This window comes from Lycium barbarum, chromosome 11 (assembly GCF_019175385.1).
Source record: "Lycium barbarum isolate Lr01 chromosome 11, ASM1917538v2, whole genome shotgun sequence".
NCBI classification, from domain to species: Eukaryota; Viridiplantae; Streptophyta; class Magnoliopsida; order Solanales; family Solanaceae; genus Lycium; species Lycium barbarum.
This window is the reverse complement of record NC_083347.1, coordinates 113,237,217-113,257,971: the sequence shown is the minus strand read 5'-3', so window position 1 is coordinate 113,257,971 and position 20,755 is coordinate 113,237,217. Positions and strand designations below refer to the sequence as shown.

Below are 20,755 nucleotides of genomic sequence, written 5' to 3'. Positions count from 1 at the left end.
GAGGGAATGTGAGAGGAAAAATTTAGCATGAGACAAGAAAAACAAAGATTTTGTCGCAATGACGTACTCCTTCAGTTTCAATTTATGAGTCAAAGTTTGCATCGATACACAATAAAAAAAATAAAAGACTTTTAGAATTTGTGATCGTAAATATGTAATAATATTTGTGTGATTATAAAGGCTTTTTATTTAGAATAAAATGAGAAGTTTGAGTTTTTATTTTCTTAACAAAAAAAAGATATTATCAGACAAATTGAAACTCATGCACTTTAAGATTTATTGTACTTTAACCATTTCAAAGTCGTTGGGACTTGTGCTATTTCATGTATCTTCACATGAAAGTGTCAACCTAAAATAAGTGACTTCATTGTGTTCTTTGTTAAAACTTTCGTTAAATTGTACTCCCTCCTGCGCAAATAGAGTCCACTTAGACTTTTTTTTTTTGTCAGAAAAAGAGTTTACTTAGCAAATCAAATAAGAATTAATCTTGTTTTTCATATTTGCTCCTATTAAGTGTTATATGATCAAATCTCAATGTCTATTTAATTAGGGGTAGTTTAATCAAATTATCTATTTTTATCTACAAGTTAGTATTTTCTTAAGGAGTGTGCAAATGACTAAGTGGACTCTTTTTTTATCGGGAGGGAGTATTGCTTTTGAGAGATCATAGGTATTTACTATATTTGCAAATAACTTCATTTCATGCGATTTAAGATTTAACTTTATTCTTTCTGACGCTTTCAATTAGTATAGTATTGCATGTGCTGACCATGGCTTATTTTATCGTAAGTGACTTTTTTCTACTTTTACAATTCAAATATTCAATTCTCATGGCAATCATTCATGATCAAGAAAGAAACATTAAAAAGTAACATACCTTAATATGTAATGACGCTTTTTCTAAAGTTTGATACATAGACCACTTGAGGGTAATCTTGCTCCCTTTCCACACCGGCTTTCAACGATTTTGTGACATATTACAAATATTTTCTACCCCTTCCTAGGAGTTTCCCATTTTCAGTCATTTGTTGACTCAAACGGTCAAACTCACGATCTAAAGATTGAAGGTGGAGCATGCTTACCACCTCAACAAATCCTCCTAACATATTATAAATGTTATTTTAGATATAATTTTTTTTATATATATAAAGTTTATAAACTAATTTTTTTTAATTCAAATTATATGTGAACATGAACAGTTCATTTCCTTCCTCGGTAATATTAAAATTCTTTTTTTTTTTAAACTTATGTGAGGCCCTACTTCTATACAATAAATTAAACAAAAGAATAGAGAAAGAAAGAACAAATGGAAGATAATTGCTTTTCAATGTGTCAAGATCTTTGATGAGTAAACGCACTTGAGAGTGCGCCCAACTATGACATCTTTAAGTTTAAATTTTATAGGAGGTAAAAGCATGGGAGGTAACATTATCTCATAAAATTAATTAATCGTGTGTAAGTTAGATTCGAATACTATCGTTATAAAAAGAAAAGAAATCATTAATGAGTAAAAGTTACTCAAATTTCAAGGAAAAGAATTGGGTGGGGTCACCAAAGAATTTTTGTGGGGGTCAAATGGTCAATTACAGTCAATCAACATTATCATATAATCTCACTCTGACCTCATCTGTATCCATATAATTGTGCAATAACAATAAATACGACAAAATGGCAAAGTTTGTCATAAAATATAAGCTGCTAATAATGAAAAAAAGAACATAGCTTACTGGCAAATTGATGGTAATTGACATTTGACTCCTAAAAGTAGACAAGATTCTGCTCAACTGTGGGGGCATGTGTGTGTAGCTATTAAAACGTAATCATGAAAATGCATATAATTATCATATAATGTGGTTAAAAGGTCAAATCATTGCATTGATCATGATATCATCGTGAAATTTATTATCACAATTGAGGAGTGTGGTGTGATAAGTCGAATTACTTTATCTCTAATAAAAGTTTTGAAAATAACTTTTTTGCTAAAAAATATTTTTACTCCTTTAGTGAACTTATCCTATATAAATTTAAATTAGTGGTAATAACTTCATAGATGAATGACTAAATAAAAAATCATTTCGTACTATCTAATCATGCTTGCGCAAGTTGGAGTAGTGGGAGATTTGGGATTGACCAAGGCAAATAATTCATCATCTTCTTCTTCTTCCTCTTCTTTGGTTTTTGATATGGTTTACCAAGTAAATGTCGTGTTCTAGTTAAACAATTTATTCAAAATTTTAATGTTTTTATACATGTTGTAATTGTTAGAAAAAGTACTATAATATTGATAACAAACAACTAAAAATTTGGAAAAACTTATCGATTACAATACTTATAAGTTGCTTACCAGCCAATTCATCAAGAATCATCCATGATTCACAATACTTAGATAATTTCACTAAGGGGTTTCATTTTTTAATTGTGGATTCCCAAGTTCGCTTAACAAAAAGTCCTAGCTGCGGGAAGGTTCTTTTAGTCACCCGTTTGGTAATTAGTATTTAAGTTGGAGGTCTGTTTCATTCAGATTTGTATTGTATAAAATCCATTAAAGAGAAAACACTCTCCATCAGAATATAACAATATTGTTATTGAGCTGACAATCCGACTTATGAATTGAATTGAAGTGGACTAACATTGAATTGACAAATAGAATAAACTGAATAACAAGATATAGCTACATTAAATGTGCAGTGTTGTCTTTTGTTGGGATTGTCTATATGCACTCCTTGGTCTATTTATGGTTATGGTCCTATTTATGGTTGCCAATAAATTTAGCCCATGTCCCACTCCCCCCACCCCCCTACATCATAAAATACTCAAATTTCTTTTTTCACGAGCACATCTACAAAATAAGGAGAGCAGCCGTTATATTAGGATTATTCATGATTTTCGTTTAGTTGATATTCCCTCCATTTCATAATAAGTGGTGTTTTTAGCTTATGTACACCTTTTAAGAAATTGTTCACTCGTAGAAAATTATGAGTGTGTTTTCTAACATACCCCTAATTAATGCCTAAAAAAAAAAACTACTTGATTTTAAATAAGGGTAAGTTTGGAAGAACAAGATCAATTTCTTCTTGAAATCCTAAAACACCACTTATTTTGAAACAAAATAAAAAACCTAAAACATCACTTATTATAGAACGGAGGGAGTATATATTTATTCATTTCATGGGTTCAACTGAATCTCTTTATTCAAAATTAATCATATTGTGTATTTATATAAATTGTGGAATCTCCTTGATTTAGAAATGCATCTACAAAATAAGGAGAGCACTCGTTATATCAAGATCATTCATGGTTTTCGTTCAGTTGATATATATTTACTCATTTCATGAATTGTAAAGTTTTGAGCAAGGGGTTCAACTGAATATATTCTCTTCAATCAAAATTAATCATATTGTGTAATAATATAATTTTTAAAAAAAAAATATATATATATAACAACAACAACAACAACATACCCTGTTGGGATTCAATTGAATCCCACAATGTGGGGTTTGGGGAGGGTAAAGTGTACGCAGACCTTATCCCCACCTTGGAAGGTAGGGAGACTGTTTCCGAAAGACCCTCGGCTAAAAAGAAAACAAGAAAAACAAGGGAAAAGAATCAGATACAGACAATCAAATCAAAACAATGCGAAAATGAGAAATAGCAAGAGCAACGAAGTCATGATAAAACAGCAAAGATTAGTAAGACCAACACATAGAACAACAACAACAACAACCCAGTGAAATCCCACATCGTGGGGTCTGGGGAGGGTAGAGTGTACGCAGACCTTACTCCTACCAAGGTAGGACGGCTGTTTCCGAAAGACTAATACAAGAAGCAGGATAAAATACTCCTAATACAAGAAAGGAAACCTCGCGGCCCCCTACTAGCCCTCTACCCTGATACTCGACCTCCACCCCCTCCTATCACCGGTCATGCCCTCGGTAAGCTGGAATAACGCCATGTCTTGCCGAATCACCTCTCCCCAGGCCTTCTTTGGCCTACCCCTCCCTCTCTTCAGGCCGACCACTGCCATCCTCTCACACCTCCTCACTGGCGCATCAGCGCATCTCCGCTGCACATGGCCGAACCACCTCAACCTCCCTTCCCGCATCTTATCCACCACAGGGGCCGCATCGACCTTATCCCGAATCACTTCATTCCGAATCTTATCTCTCCTGGTATGCCCGCGCATCCATCTCAGCATCCACATCTCAGCTACCTTCATCTTCTGGACATGCGCTTTCTTAACTGCCCAGCATTCCGTCCCATACAACATAATCACAAACGAGGTTAAAAAATTGTAACAAATCACAAGTTCAAATCATAGACACGATATTCTAACATTTTTTTTTTTGAATCCCCTCATCTCTTATGATTGTTTTTACTTAAAAACTTTAGTGTATCATTCTATCATTTGATCTTTCTTTTTTCTTTTTTTTTTTCGTTTTTTGGTAGAAGTAGTTGCTTGGTCCTTTCGTTTCCAAACAACTGGGTCGTCATTTGATCATCGTGCTATAGGTGGGTATGGCCACTTCTATGCCTCTTGTTTATATAGTTAAAACTGAAGAGTTTAAGTTTTTTTATTCCAATCGGGTAAACATTTTTTCTACACTGTTTAATCGCTCATAGCATTTAATTACTCTATTTTCTAAGTTATTATATGAAGACAGATACGAGAGTTACCTTTTGTTATAGATCTTCTTAACTTGATCGTGTAAAAAAAAAAAGTATACCATTAATAGTACACCAAACATAAGCTCAAAACTTAAATGCAACAAAGTACCGCCAGTTTTGGTTGGCAACACTGTGCGGTTGTGTTGTCTGTGATTTAATTACACCCGACGGAACTTGTAATTTTTTTTAATTTACATCTGGTATCTGGAACCAGATCATCTAATCTAGATTCGACTTGCATAAGGCTCGTTTAAGCCGTGTAAGTCTCCATGTTTTTAAATTTCTAATCTTTTTTTTTTTTTTCTATTTATCGTTTATTTTTGGAATTTTAGAATATTTTTAATGAGATTCAATGTGTTGAGTTGGCAACTATGGACAAGTGAATGCCAAATTTTGTACGGGCGAGGGTATAATTGATTCCAACTATTAATGGAGGGTAATTCTATACATTTTCGCAAAGTTCAATGGTAATTTTTTTACCTTTTCCCTTTTAAAAAAGTAAACAATATATATACCTATGTAATAATCTCCCTGCATTATAATTCCTGTATTACAATACCTATATTATTAATATCTACGCTACAATCCCTACATTATTACTCACTGCATAACACATCTCTCAACCAAACAACCTCTTAAATGTATAACGAAATACATGTGACTCTGGAGAGATTAAAGGTAGGTGAGACATTTGAATGAGAGATGAAAGAGTTTTAGATAAAACGGTCGAGGCTATTATAAATGTCCTTCTTAAATAACATGAAATGCATAGAAAGTATAAACCAAAGGTTGGGAGTTAGTGAATAAAGGGTTTATCTGCTCATAATAATAAAATGTAAATAAATAGGAGTGAGTGAATAAAAGGTTATCTGCTCATAATAATAAAATGTAAATAGGAGTGAGTGAATAAAGGTTTATCTGCTCATAATAAATGTAAATGTTATTATTTCTTTGAACAAGAATTTGTTCACAGGTGATACATTCTTGGCAATCTGCATCCCTTCTTGAAGATGAGTACTAGTAGAGGGAGAACAAGTTTCTCTCCAACCTAAGAATTATCATAACTTAAAATTTTCAAATTAGATTAATGTAGTCAACACTAGTAGTGTTATAATAGTCAGGCTCTTGGACTCAAAGACAATGTAATATCTTGAAATACTTTCAATCTTTTGTCAACTTTCCTTGTAAGAAGTATTCCAGCATTATCTTTGCTTCCTTCTGAATTCAGTGCAGCAGCAATTATTGCTTGCTCAAAATCCTTACTGTCTGGCAACAACTCTGTCCATTTATTATCTTCTGTTTTCTCCTCTGTAATCGACCTTGTCCTCTTAAGATTTTCGGGCAAAAGGGTACTCGTTGGTTCGTTTACAATCTTCGATGAGTAAAATGCTGGGGCCCGGATGTTTAGTAAGTTTTCATGTGAAACGATTGGTTTCATCGTACTCTTTGCAGGGACCACCATATGGTTTGTTGCAATGATGTTAGCATTCATGTTCTCATCAGCAAATCTGTTGTGGGACCCCACTTGTGGGATCACACTGGGTATGTTGTTGTTCTGTTCTTTGCAAGGCTGAGGCTGCCAAATTGCGGAAGAGCCCAAAAATGCATCGAAAAGCTTGCTTTGTTCGAGCCTAGTGACCCCACTTTTGTTCATTAGCTCAGATTTGAGGTCCTGGAGCATTTGCTGTGCTCTTTCGTAGGCCTTGAGGTGTGAATCCACACCTCTCGGGCCAGCAGACAATGCCGGTTTTACCCTCCTGAGTGTATCTTTTGCCTCGTCAACTCGCCCTTGTTTCATCAAGCATATGCCTAGATTGCACATCTTGTTATTGTCTGGTGCTATTACTAGTGCCCTCCTATATGCATCCTCAGCTTCAACGTAGTTGTATTGTTGCATCAATGACCATCCCAAATTTCCCTGAAAAGATAGAAAATTTCTTGATGTTATATGCAATACTAAACATGTCATTACAAAAGTGTTAGAATTGTGCTCCCGCTGTTCCATATATATGACACTTTTTTCTTTCGGTTATTTCACTTTTGATCCCTTAATTATTAGTAAATTCTAATTGAATTTGTGCACCTTTGGTCCCTTTGCATAAATATTCACAAATTTACCATAATCCAATTAATTAGCCATGTCATATGTTAAATTTATTGCTTCATAGGAGTATTTGTCAGTAATATTATTCTATGAGTAGTCAAATATAATGTATTTGTAGCATGAAGAGACAAAACCACACATTTTAAGTAATTCAACGTTAAACATGCCTAGTCATATATCACAAGGACTTTAGCAAAATTTACCAATAACTTGGGACTAAAAGTGCTATTATCCTTTTTTTTATACCGTTCCAAAAAGAATAGAGTTGACACCTTTCCATAGTCAAATTTTTATCATTTTACCCTTAATAATGACATGTTTTATAATCGCAGAAATGTGACAACATATTTCAGACCACAAGTTCTAAGGGTACAACGTCTTTCTTAAACTCCGTGACAGATCAAAAAGTGTCATATAAAATGAAACAGAAGTAGTAGTATCGTTCACCAGTAATCTAGTTGCTTCTTGCTCGACAGAAACCTGAAACTTTTTCCCCTGTGATCTCGCCGTCTTGGTTCGCTTACCATTAAAGGCCAAACCTTGTTGGATCAAGTACAACTTGTGCCTCAACAAGTTTGTTTGATCATCCAATCTCCCACATCTCTATAAACATATCAACATTGTAAGCTTGTTACTAATCATGGAATAAATGGAAAATGTAACTGCAGTTATTCTTATGAACCTGTTTTATCATAAGCAAATTTATATTAGACCTTGTATAGGTCTAGTAGGATATTATCAAGTGCTTCTTGTGCTTGATCAGAACATCGACTTCTCAACGATTTAATTGCTTCGATGGCTTCTTCTGCTCTATTTGTTTGCTTCATTACAATTGCCATATCTTTGAGAGCACTGTCCACTCTATCTCCTGCATTTATCGCTGCCCAAAACAACGGAATTGCCCTTTCTGGATCCTTTTCTACCAACTGAGAGATCATAGCATAAAAATGTTTCATTAAATGAAAACACAAGTTAATCAGAAATAACAAAACATGGGCTTTTTTCCATTGAGATTTTTTTTTAATAATTTTTATAGCTAACCAGAAGGTACACTCATAGGTGGATTCAAGATTGTAGTCAATGTAAGTATTCTTGTATAAGAAAAAAATATTTCTCAATCATATATACCATGTAATCCTAACGAGTTCAACTGAATCCATTATATTTTACACCGAAGATAAATAGCTTTAAGTATCTATGTAAAAAGACCATTAAAATTTCAACAAAAACGAAGTTCTGAAACCATAATTGCAAAAAGGTAAATTGATTCAACGGTGAGATAACTCATCAAATTTAAATCTTGAATCTGTCTATGACATCTTAGTCTATGTAATTCTAACGAGTTCAACTGAATCCATTATGTTTTACACCGAACATAACAACAATGTATCTAGTGTAATCCCACAGTTGGGTCTAGACAGGGTAAAGATGTACGCAGACCTTACCGGACATAAATAACATAAATATCTATGTAAAAACCACTAAAATTTCATAAAAACAAAGTTCTAAACCCATAATTGCAGAAAGAGAAATTGATTCGACGGTGAGAACATAAATATTGAACTTATCAAATTTAAATCTTGAATCCGCCTATGACATGTAAGCCTAACTATACCCGATTGGTTCAACCTACGATTGAAACTAAAAGGAGTTAAAAACATTTATATCTTTCTCAATATATCAGACTCGGAAACATTAACATTCCTGGTTCAGTATTTTTTACTCGAAACATAAATATATTTGTGAAAAATCACTATAATTTCAAAAAACACTTATGTTCTGAACCTAATAATGGCAAATGTCCAATCGGATTCATTTGTGAGAACCAGTGGCGGAGCCACATGCATCCAAGGGGTGGCACCGCTTTGCTGAAAAATTACAATTGTGTAGATACGTAAAAAAAAAAAAAATTGTATGTATATATACTATGTGTTGAATCTCCTTAATTTCTTCGTATATTTACTTTTTCATATTATGACGCCCCTTAGTAAAAATCCTAGCTCCGCCACTGGTGAGAACGTAAATATTGAACCCATCAAATTTAAATCTTAACATCCCCTTACTATACTGATTGATTCCAACTGAAATTGACACCATAAGGAAATTAAGAAAGTTAAAACTTCATCTCTCTTACTTGGACATTTTTGGCTCTGACATAAGGGGTATCACCAACAGGTACTTTAGGAATAACATGAAACGATTCGGAACGAATCTTGGAAATTCCGAGTGGTTTTGCTGGTGAAGACGGAGCAGATTTTGTGGGTCGAAAACCAGGAGGTCCATTCCATATCTCTTGCAACATCTTTCAGCCTCGTACAATTTGTACTTATCGAGTATAGAATAAATCTGCTTCTCTTCGTTTGTACGAATAACCGAAAGTTTGCTGAGAAATTTGCAGAGATTAGTGGAAGGAGAGAGTGAAGATTAATGAGTGGGGTCTGATTTTAGTGATGATATTTTTTGAATTATTCGACCGTTGAAATTACTAGCCGTTGTCTGTATCTCCTTTCAACGAAGAAACAGGTTGTTTATTACTCCCTCCGTTTATTTTTATTTGTCCACTCCTTAAGAAATGCTCCCCCCTTTATTTTTACTAATCTGAAAATATATTTTCACTTTGAGTTGTCACTTTCAGCATATTAAGAGAAGACAATTTCTTTTTTCCTGTTTTACCAATGGTATTAATTACTCATTTCTGAATTATTTTTAAATCCATTAAAAAAATACACAAATTAATATAGGTATCATGATAAATTATGCACTTCATTTATTATTTCTTAAGGGATATGCAAAGTCCATAGTGGACAAGTAAAAGTGAATGGAGGGAGTAATAAATAATAAATGAAGTGCATAATTTACCATGATACCTATATTAATTGGTGCATGTTTTTAATGAACTTGAAAATGATTTGAAATGAGTAATTAATATTATGGGTCAAATAATTTGAAATTCTATATTATTTGGTCATGGCTTCTTCACTTATGTTTTTTTTTTCCAAACTGTTTTGAATTGTTTTTCCCTGAGCCGAGGATTTATCGGAAACAGTCTCTCTATCTTCCAAGATAGGAATAAGATTTGCATTCGTTCTACCCTCCTCGGGCCTCACTTTGTGGGATTACACTGGGTATGTTGTTGTTGTTGGAAGTTAATAGAATGAGTTAAACCTCCATGAAATAGCATAAAACTTTTTAAACTTATTAATGTAAATGATTAAGACTTATCTGTATCGCGTGTTTATACCAAACTAATGAATACATAATATATGTTTGAATATACACAAAGATTATTTAACATGATTAATTAATGTACATTTTTACTCATTAAATCATTGAACCTTAATATGATGTAAATGCCCAATGCGGGTACGTATTTATTTATTAGAATGAAGTAGAAGTGGAGAGGGAATAAAGGAGAGCCAAAATAATTCATTTTTACTAACTACTTTAGTACATATCCATAAATGTTTTCTTTGATATAAATAGGCGCTTGGATAATATTCCAGCTGAAAATTAAAATTAAAAAAAAAAAAAAGGAGTCAAAGTTGAAATTGAAGAAAAAGTTTTGTGGAAGTTGCAATTCAGTGGCAAAAGACATGTCCTCGCATTGATGGTCATAACTTGATCAAAAAATTAATTACTTAATTAAGTGATTTGTATTATCACTTTAATTTGTGACACTTACCATTAAATTACTTAGTCTGACCTAAAAATAGGATGCAAATAAATATTTTCTCGGACATCTTGTCATATTGCTTAGTTTCCTTTTGTGGTGCTACTTCTAGCTTTTAATCTTGAGTACTTTAAAACTTTATAGATCAGCTTGCAGGTCCCATATTTTAAGAAAGTGCCAAGGGATCGTGTGGCAAATTTGAATGAAGCATGTGGCTCCCAGGCTTGAGGGGAAGTGACATTTAGCTAAATTTCTTAAGAATTTAAGCTGATAATGTAAAAATTATTTATACTGACAGCGATATTTCTTAAACTCATTTCTTAAACCACTCTGGATTTTATATAGTACTAAAATGTCGCTCTTGCTATTGCTTCTCCCTTTCAAGTAAGTATTATTTTAGAAAGTTGGCACAAAATGTTCAAAATCTGAAGAATTTCTTCAATAGTCGAGCTATGTAAATACCAGATCAAAAACTATTCATCAATTTGTTTCTTTCGAAAATAGCCTTTCCAAAGAGCATGTATGTTCAAAATCTAAAGAACATATATGCATGTTGAACTCTTTTTATTTTTTATTTTTTTAACCCCCCACCCCCACCCCCAGGAGCTCCCTCCTTTGCTCCCTTGGTGACTCGAACTCGCAACATTCGATTTGAAAGTGGAGGGCGCTTACCATCCTGAACAACCCCCTCTTGTCACTTTGGTCTTACTTAAGTTACGCATATTTGTTTCTTACTTCTATCAGCCTTCCTTTCATTTGTTTGTAAAATTATAAACACCCCCCAAAAAACACACACACAAAAAAACAACCACCACTCTCCCCAAAAGCATAAGCATGAAAATAATCTCATTCTCCAATCCTCTAAACAAAAGATTCATCCATGCAGGTAAACTATTTAAAGCTTCAATTCCTTCATGAATAAACGTGTAAATATCAACGTGACATGAATCGTACAACTGCAGATGCCCATACTACTCTAATATGATAAATTTACACTTCCACCAAAGCAAATGACGATAGTTGTATTTTAAAAGAGACTGAACTAACCAAAACAAAAACAATGTTGCAGTTTCCGTGTCTAGAGACCTTTAAAGCTATCTGTTTTATCAAGTCTTGAAGTGCCCGAGCTCGAGGACTCTCCCATTACATCAGGAGAAGATGCAACACGTCGCTCCTGCTTCAAAGAAGTTGGCAATCCTGAGATCTCCTGAAGAAAGTTGAATAGAAGCAAAACAATACTTAGAACCAATTAAAACAACTTTATCGCTAGTGGACAAGTGGTCCTTTCAGATAGTTTGCGATGTTTCTTAACAAGTAAAGTGCAAAAAAGAACCAGAAAAAATTTATTTGAGATGATCAATTGCCACACTGCAATTCAAAAGCAATCAACTATATCAGATGCACAAGTCTGGTGTGTGTGCATTAATGAACAGTTGTATCATATTTGGAGTATATTAGTTCTTTCGATAAGAAAAATAATTTTAGTAAAGGAAAAATCCCCTATATATAAGCAGTATACCAAAAAGTAGAGAATCTATAACATAATATGATTTCTCCTATTTCTTCCCTTAAACGGGACCCACATATAAGTAATAAATTTTTACTGAAATTATTGGAGCTAGTTTAGTGGTTTTAAGAAAGAAATAGTAAATGCAATACAGAGTAGTAACTTTCTATTAAGCAAAGTTCACTTCAACAGTTTCAAATGGGGAGGAAGTTAATATCATGAACTAGAAACCCAATGGAGCAACCTTTTAGACCAAACAATTTTCGACAACAACAACATACCCAGTGTCATCTCACAAGTGAGTTACCTTGGGAGGTAGAGAGGATGTTTCCGATAGACCCTCGGCTCAAGGAAAATCATATCAAAGCAGTGCGGAAAAGGAAATAACGGCAAAATACTAAAGACAAACAAACAGTTTCCATTCTAACTATTTAGACCTCAGGATAAAAAAAATTTGAAGTATCAATCTCATAAAGTCGGTTGAGCAACATTCTCAAAGATGGAATACTAAAACTGTTGCATAGAGTTACAACTTATATGGAGTGGAGTTCACTTGAATATGATTCTTTTATGAATCCATTGTTTTGAAAAGAAAACATGAAGGTAAAAGGGGACGGAAAAGATGGTAAGTAGGGCTGGCAAAATGGTTAAGAAAACAAGTAATCTTCCAATCCGACCCATTAAATATGGGTTGGATAACTGACCAATTAAAAATGGATCAAATGCGGATATTCATATTATTAGTACTACCCATTTGTCTGCTTGTTATTTTTCATTAGTTCTTGCTTTCTGGGAGTCTAAACTTATTTTGGCTTATAGCTTTGTGTTCTCACCCGATTATTCCTGAAACCATGGATATTCATATTATCCGTCGGTTAACCCATTTTTTCCGTGTTAAATATGGGCGGATCAGATATTTTATCCTTTTTTGGTTAATCCATTTTCGACCCACCCATATCCTATCCAACCCGCCCGTTTGCCACTCCTAATGGTAAGGGAGATCTATAGAGAGTGCACTGCAGAAGATAAAAATAAAAGAGGAGAGCAATAACGGAGAGTACAGAAAAAACAAAGAGCTTTCTCCAACTGTCCCTGTGGGCCAATATGCTTGTCGAAGCAGTTGGAGTAATACGGCAACTACAAGGGCATATTTTGTTGGGATGCGATTTCCTGGGTGATTATTACACTCTACTCAAGAAATTATTCAAATTAAATATCATACTGATAAAGCTAATGAACATTCACAAAAGACGCGCCTTACTTTCATCAAATGTAGTCTCAGGTCACAGGGCCGAACTTGATTACCAATGCAGGCCATAACAAAGTTTGAATATCCAAACAAGACATCTGCAGCAGCTTGTTTCTTTTCTTTGGCCTGAGTTATACTCAATGGTTAAAAGCTAATAGTCAAAAGTTAGAAACAAAAATCACAAAGGAATTATATGAACAGTTGGGAAACCAAGGTGTATCTTTCTAGCAGTCAAATGTCACTCCAGGATAATTCAAAAGACCTACTGATACAAAAGTCAGAAACTCAGAATAATTTATAGTGTTGTTTTCATGTCATTCGCACAAATGCCCCTATTCGGGGTGGTCTTTAATTTTTGCCCCTCAAATTTGTGGTCTTTAAGTTTTGCCCTTCAACACTTTTTACGCGGCATAAGTTTATATTTCGTCCCGACAAGTTATGCTGAACATGGCAAACTTTCAAAACTCAACATAAAAATGACCAAAAACACATCAAACTCCACAAAAACAGGCACGAAAAAGGATAAGAACATATGCCCCAAAAGGCATAACTCCAGTTTCTCAACACTACAAATTCTGAAAGTACTACAACTTATGCCGTATACCTTAATTCCTACAGAACTTATGCCGAGCGAAGCAAAGGTTCAGTTTCCAAAGATAAATGTTACAGAACTTATGCCGAGCGAAGTAGGTCTGGATATTTTCATTAAATGAGCAGCAGGTGCAAACATTAAAAACCACAGATTTAAGGGAAAAAATAAAATATCAGTGCGTTTGAAGGGAAATCCGTGCAAAAACTTCTTGCCAGTCATGCTTACCGTTGGAAAATATTGTCGGGTCAGGTCCACCCATAAGGGGTGCTAGAATGGCCCATAAGCCCACTAATTAGACCTCCTAAACCCTACTTATAACCTATAAATACACATTATCGCTGTAGAGAAAAGTAGGTTTTTTCCTAATGTTTCTGATGGGAACCAAATGACGGCTAGGGTTCTGAGTATTGCAAATTGAATCTCTGCATCAAGAGGATTAGTAGGCTGTGGATAAAGGGGATTCATCTTTATTGTGAGGATTCCCGACGAACGGTAATTCCAGGTGTGGGTGCTACAGAGAATCAAGGAGAAAACCCGTAAGTCTCTTAATTAGAATTTACTTCACTTACTTTCCTTATGATGAGTATAATTCTCTCATACATGCACTATCGATGGTGCCTAACAAGTAACAAGCTTGGAAAATATGCAAACAAACGCCTATGGGTTATTTTATTTTGAAACAGGTAACATCAAACGCCTATGTGTTATTAGGAACATGTTTATCAAAGAACCAATCTTAAGAGGTAAGAAATCAATCCTATATCTACCGAAGACCTATATTTCACAGTCAAATGCTTTCAGCCATCCGTATAAAGTCAAGGACTCTCTTTTCGCTGAGAGTCCCTCTTTGCAGATATGTTATCAATCAATTAGTATCCCAAATTGTTTCACAAAAAATAAGCTCACTCTTTTTTCCCTTTTCTATAGTTGTCTAAAATCTTCTCTAGTTGTGGCAAAGGGCAGTATATCAAAAGGTAAATACATCAGATCGATAAAATTATTATGTGAAAGCTTCAGTTTTCCCCCTTCCTCAATCCATATCCCATAGGTACATCATTCGCATCAATAAAGAACATTTTGTAATGTATCGGAAACAACCTCTCAACTTGCACAAGGTAGGGGTCAGGTCTGCGTATACTCTACCCTCCCCAGACTCCACTTGTGAGATTACACTGAGTATGTTGTTGTTGTTATGACTCGATATAATTCCATTCCAAATCCTTCTCTAAACCTCCTGAGGAAAATGTCAAATTTTGATCCGACATTGACGGGTTTGTCTGAGTTCTGAAAGATCCTGGCTTGGAAACTAAACCTAGATTGCTGTCATCTTAAGCTTCTGTGATTTCAGTTCCTGCAATTGCCTTTACGCACGCGTAACCACTGGCCATACAAGTAAAATTCCTAATACATAATCTATATATCAATTGCCCACTACTTGATCAATTGCACTATTATTGCTTTTTTGCAAATCTAATCACTCAAGCATTACATCTCAATCCCATTTTTGCATTACAAAATTCATTTAATGTGTACAAATAATTTATTCAGAACCCAGCCAGCAAACAAAATTGCGGTCCAGTACCTAAAAACTAAAAATGCTCGCTCCGTCTCCAAGTTGACGGCTATTATTCTCTTATATTAAGGGTCGTTTGGTTCGCGGACTAAATTATTCCGAGATTATACTCCTGCATTATAATCCTTGGACTAATTTATCCCACATGGGAGGTGGGATAAAGTAATCCCAAGTTAGAAGGGGTAACATAAATTTATACTATCAACCAAACACAGTATAAATTTAATCCCAAACTTAAACCAGGGATATCCCACCTTATCTCATCTAACTTGGGATAAATTTATACCGCGAACCAAACACAGTATAAATTTAACCCCAGACTTAATCCTAGAATATCCTACCTCATCTCATCCACCTTGGGGATAAATTTATATCGTCAACCAAACACAGTTTAAATTAATCCCCGACTTAATCTTGGGATATCCCAACTTATCTCATCTAAATTGGGGACAATATACAGTCAACCAAACACAGTATAAATTTAACCCCAGACTTAATTCTAGAATATCCTACCTCATCTCATCTAACTTGAGGATAAATTTATACCGTCAACCAAACACAGTATAAATTTAACCCCAGACTTAATCCTAGAATATCTTACCCCATCTGATCTAACTTGCGGATAAATTTATCCCATCAACCAAACAAAGTATAAATTTAATCCCAAACTTAATCCTGAGATATTCCACCTTTTCCTAGTACCAAACAACCCCTTAAGTGAATGTAAATTGAAGGGAAAGAGAACTATATCAGATTAACCCTTTTCTCAAAAACAAAAAACATACTTAGGGTCATGTAGCAAGATAATTAAAATTTTAAAAAAAAATCAAGCATAAATATAACTGTTAATTTTTGTTACCTCATAATCATCTTTCATAGCTGAAATCTTGGTTTCTTCCATTTTAATTTTTCCCCCAAACTCACTTCAATGCAAATACTTAAATTGTATAGGTGCCACTGAGTTTTTATAAGTGAACTATGGTTTCTTAGAGTAATCAAGCAAATTAGGCCCATTAGCTCAGTTGGTTAGAGCGTCGTGCTAATAACGCGAAGGTCGCAGGTTCGAGACCTGCATGGGCCATTATTTTTCATTCTTTTTTGTCCTGTTATTTGAAGTGTTCCATGGTAAAGTTGCTTGTAATGTTCCGTGGTTAATCTTTTTCTCCTAAATATTTTATTTTAAATTAGAAGCATGAGTTTGGAGGTTGTATCGTCGTCCACCTCCTACCCATGTAAAAAAAAAAAAAAAATTAAGGTTGGTCCACCTCCTACTGATGTAAAAAAATAAATTAAGGTGAGGATGAAAAAATATTTACCCGAAATGACTCATATTTTTAGTATTACCCAAAATGACAATTTTATACATTATTATACACTTTTATATAAGATCGACACATTATTTACAGTAAGTGTATAATGTTGTATATTGTGTGTATAAACATTATTGTAAAAAAACGTTGGCTATATAGATGTAAATTAAAAATATAACTATGTGGATGTAATATTTTATGTTGGATTGTATATTATTGAAATTATTCCTAAAATTAATTGCTAAAGGCAAAAATTAAATGCCAACCCATTTGAAGGACAATTCCTGCAATTTTTTCCATTTTTTAATTTGTATTACGCAAATTCCTTTTTTTAATGAGCTATAATGAAGAAAATTGTCTTACACCTTATCCAACATCTCAATCATGTTAATGACAAGAATCACCTCACTAATTTACCAATTTCAAACATTTGCTTATCAAATTTTATTTTAAGGTCAATTTTTTATGTCAATTTGATCAACTTCTAGAGCAAATGAGGAATCAATTTACTTTTATATGACTTAATAAATGTTTCATTAAAAACAAAATATCCTACAAACCTAATACCTTATAAACGGTACAACATATTTTTTTTGAAAGATGAATTTTTTTCTTTCAACAATTTGTGAAAAATATAATGAATTAGGCCCATAATAGTAATATGAAAAATTGAAATGATTAGTAGTGTCCTTCAATATTTTTACAATGATAGGATCCAAATATTTTATTAGGATAAAGTTATTAATTTGTAATAGATAAATTCCCTAATAGTTTAAAAGATAGGAGACAATTGCAAAAAAAAAAAAATTAAATAATGAGAATAAGTTCAGAAAATGGTAAAGGTACGCTTAGAGAAAATTTAAAGAAGATAAATTTAGGAAAAACGAAATAACGATTTAAATTAAACACAAAAACTGCTAAAGAAGTCATAAAACCAAAAGATTTAAAACTTATACCTTTGGGTAAGGATAAAAATGCACTAATTTTAGACACATACGTCTCGCACAAATAATGAGGAATAATATCAAGAAGACGAAATATAAATGTCACGACCCAATTCGCGAGTCGTGGTGGCACCTACACTATCCCTCCGAGTAGGCGAACCACATTACTAATAACAAATTAAATAAGCGAAAAATTAAATAAGAATAAGTTATCAAGTCTTAAATACTTATCATAACTAGAAATGTCACGACAATCCCAAAATCTGGTCAAAGGGTACAAGAGCGCTAACATAGTACGGAATATAAGTCTGAAAATACCCGAAGGCTATATATTGTCTGTCGAATGCAAAAACAGAAATAAATAGAGGAGGTCCTTCAGGGGTCACGGATGACCAAGTAGCTCACCCTGAATGACTGAAAGATGTCACCCTCGCGTATCAGCCACGGGGTGTAGAACTGGAGCCTGGATCGTACTCTGCACTCAACAAAAGTGCAGCAAGAGTAGTATCAGTACAACACTAGTACCGGTAAGCATCATAGGCCAACAATGATTAGATAACGCATGAAGAAGTGAAAACTAACAAGTAGCACATAGAGCAAACAGGTATGATCACATATAATAAACAAGTAAGTGTAAAGGAATCATGAAATCAACCAAGACAGATATAGTTCACCAGATGATCAGTCAAATGTATGAGTGAATGAATGCAATGCAATGCAACCGTCACCTCTCTCACTCCACTCTCGTACACACATGCTAAGGGCAGTGCCTCGAAGCCATGACCCATGGGGGACCCGCTAAGTCCATGTACCACTCGTGCTCTCCGGCAGAAACCTCGGAGGCTTTCAATCACTCTCAATCTCCGGCAAGGACCTCGGAGTCTCTCTGTCACTCTCAATCTCCAGCAAAAACCTCGGAGTCTCTCAATTACTTAGCTCACCATCATCACAAGAATAATATGGAAGACATGTCATACATGATATCAGTCTCAACAATATCACCAATATACAATCAACAAATACAATTCATATTAATGTTATCATTCCTTTTTATATAATGAGGGAGCTAGGGTATGACAGAGATACAAACAGGTGATAATCACAGAAAATAACACATATGGCGACAAGCCCACAAAACAGCTGACAGAGCCAACCTAAATGGAATCCACCTCCACTTCATGCCCGAAGGCCTATATGCTATCCCCGTCACTTTCTACAACTACATACGATTCTCTAATCAAAGTCTAACTAAAGTAGACCGTAACTTACCTCAATGCCGAGCAGGTGCCACGAACTCTCACACCAAAACTTTTCCCTTCTGAAGTGCTTCCAAACGGACAGTGTCTATCAAATATATAACTTACGTTAATTACGAGTCTAAATCCTAACTTAGGATTTAATTCTCACTTTCCACAACTCAAATACCATGAATTTGAAGGTTTTCATATAATTCAATACACTCAATATTCCATTACATCTACACAATATATAAAATTAACAAAAAGAATAAAACTTCAAATTGCAAAGTCAACCACCTCTAATGCATTATATATATATATATATATATATATATATATATATATATATATATATATATATATATGAATCAGTAACCAAACCAATTGCCTGGTTTAATCTAATCTATATATGATCATGTTTTCATTTAATAACCTATTAAGTATACTTAGTATTTTTTTTTCCTTGTACTATTATTAGTAAAAATAATGACTTCCTCCAAACAGTATACTCACTTAACAAACTAGGACCTACAGTGGCAATGGCTAATTTGCTACAGACACAAACTAAAGTAAAATAGAGAAACAATTACAAGGACATAAAAGATAACTCTAAAAGAAAAAGAAAACAAAAAGAAAACTGTGGCTTCAGTAATAAAGGTTGAAACTCAAGAATTGCTTTTGACTTTAATAGACTCAATATGCCAAAATTGAAGTTGTAATCATGATGAACAAAGAGAATTTCAAAACCATAAGAAAAATAGGGACTCGCTGCTTTCCATCAAACAAGAAACGTACAAATACCATTATCCAACAACCATTCTATATTATTTTATCATTAAATGAACCCTCCAATCATTGAGTCATCATTATGCTACCTCTAAGTTTCACCAATTTCTAATATATAAAGACAAGAACTGCGCACGAATTAGTGGAGGGTACTATGAAGAAATCAATTCAATTATCTAACCTGAACTAGTATTTGATGGGAACTGCACTGCCACTTCTTCTTCTCACGGTGAGCAGTTTTTTTTCTTTCTTTCTTCTGTTCGTGCAAACTTTTAATCCCAAAAGCCAATAATAATTCTTTCACCCTAATATATCACATATTCTAGTATGTGGACTAGGAATAAATGGGCCTATCCCACTCTTATAAATTACCCAAATTACTTAGTCACCCAACTAATATGTAACAATGTAAATTAGGCTCACTAGCCACCAAATTAATTCTCCAACTTATACCTTATATAACTGCAAATAAAATTCCTATGAATAAGCTATTCACACATTAAATAAATATATTTCAAGAATTACACATCAATTATATAACCGTGCTCCTATCCCCACAAGTTAAGAATACCATTTAAAGCTACGAAAAGGGTATTTTAACGAAAAAGAATCCAAAAGTGCTAAACGACCAAACGGGTCGTTACAATAAAAGGTCAAGAAACGTATACACATATTTTTTTAAAATGATAAAGTTGGTCTATACTTAAAAATTTAAGGCTACAACATATGCTAACACATAAAAGCGTTTTTCAGTGTTGTTGAGTAGAAAGAGATAATGGCATTAAACTCGGTAGGATAAAGTGTATTTCAAATCTTTCAATTGGAGAAGCAAACCAGAAAAGTCATATATAGGAGAAGCGGATTACGTAAAATAATTTATTGATATTTTCAATTAATTGAATTATAAAACATTCTATAATAAAAATTTCATAATTATATTACTAAAAGGTACTCTCTCTGTCCTAATTTATGTGACATAGTGAAAAGTCAAAAGTAACAAGTAAAAGTACGCGGAAGAAATAAATATGTGTCAGAGAATTAAAATTGAAGTGCATACGTGTATGTGTACATGAGGAGAAAATAAATATTCAGTACTATGACATATGTCCACCTAGGA

The 20,755-nt window shown here is 33.8% G+C and overlaps 2 protein-coding genes and 1 non-coding gene across 3 annotated transcripts; 1 reads left to right on the top strand and 2 right to left on the bottom strand.

Moving 5' to 3' along the window:
* Positions 1-5,578: 5,578 nt before the first annotated feature.
* On the bottom strand, positions 5,579-9,200 carry LOC132619331 (protein POLLENLESS 3-LIKE 2-like). Its single transcript, XM_060334266.1, has 4 exons — positions 8,904-9,200; positions 7,483-7,695; positions 7,217-7,372; positions 5,579-6,583 (listed from the first exon to the last, which is right to left on the bottom strand). The coding sequence occupies exons 1-4, from the start codon at positions 9,069-9,071 to the stop codon at positions 5,783-5,785; spliced, it is 1,338 nt and encodes a 445-aa protein (XP_060190249.1). The 5' UTR covers positions 9,072-9,200; the 3' UTR covers positions 5,579-5,782.
* Positions 9,201-11,320: 2,120 nt separating this feature from the next.
* On the bottom strand, positions 11,321-16,367 carry LOC132618394 (uncharacterized). The gene is made up of 3 exons (XM_060333453.1): positions 16,220-16,367; positions 13,208-13,321; positions 11,321-11,646 (listed from the first exon to the last, which is right to left on the bottom strand). The coding sequence occupies exons 1-3, from the start codon at positions 16,259-16,261 to the stop codon at positions 11,518-11,520; spliced, it is 285 nt and encodes a 94-aa protein (XP_060189436.1). The 5' UTR covers positions 16,262-16,367; the 3' UTR covers positions 11,321-11,517.
* Positions 16,368-16,441, top strand: TRNAI-AAU (transfer RNA isoleucine (anticodon AAU)). Its single transcript has one exon. It is a non-coding gene; the product is annotated as a tRNA-Ile (tRNA).
* Positions 16,442-20,755: the final 4,314 nt, after the last annotated feature.

Coding starts and splice junctions, on each gene's coding strand:
- LOC132619331 (XM_060334266.1), bottom strand. CDS start 9,071: ATGTTGCAAGAGATATGGAATGGACCTCCTGGTTTTCGACCCACAAAA. Junction 7,373..7,482: donor TCCTACTAGACCTATACAAG/GTCTAATATAAA, acceptor ATATGTTTATAG/AGATGTGGGAGATTGGATGA. Junction 6,584..7,216: donor AAGAAGCAACTAGATTACTG/GTGAACGATACT, acceptor CTATCTTTTCAG/GGAAATTTGGGATGGTCATT.
- LOC132618394 (XM_060333453.1), bottom strand. CDS start 16,261: ATGGAAGAAACCAAGATTTCAGCTATGAAAGATGATTATGAG. Junction 13,322..16,219: donor CTATGAAAGATGATTATGAG/GTAACAAAAATT, acceptor AGTATAACTCAG/GCCAAAGAAAAGAAACAAGC. Junction 11,647..13,207: donor TGAGACTACATTTGATGAAA/GTAAGGCGCGTC, acceptor AACTTTCTTCAG/GAGATCTCAGGATTGCCAAC.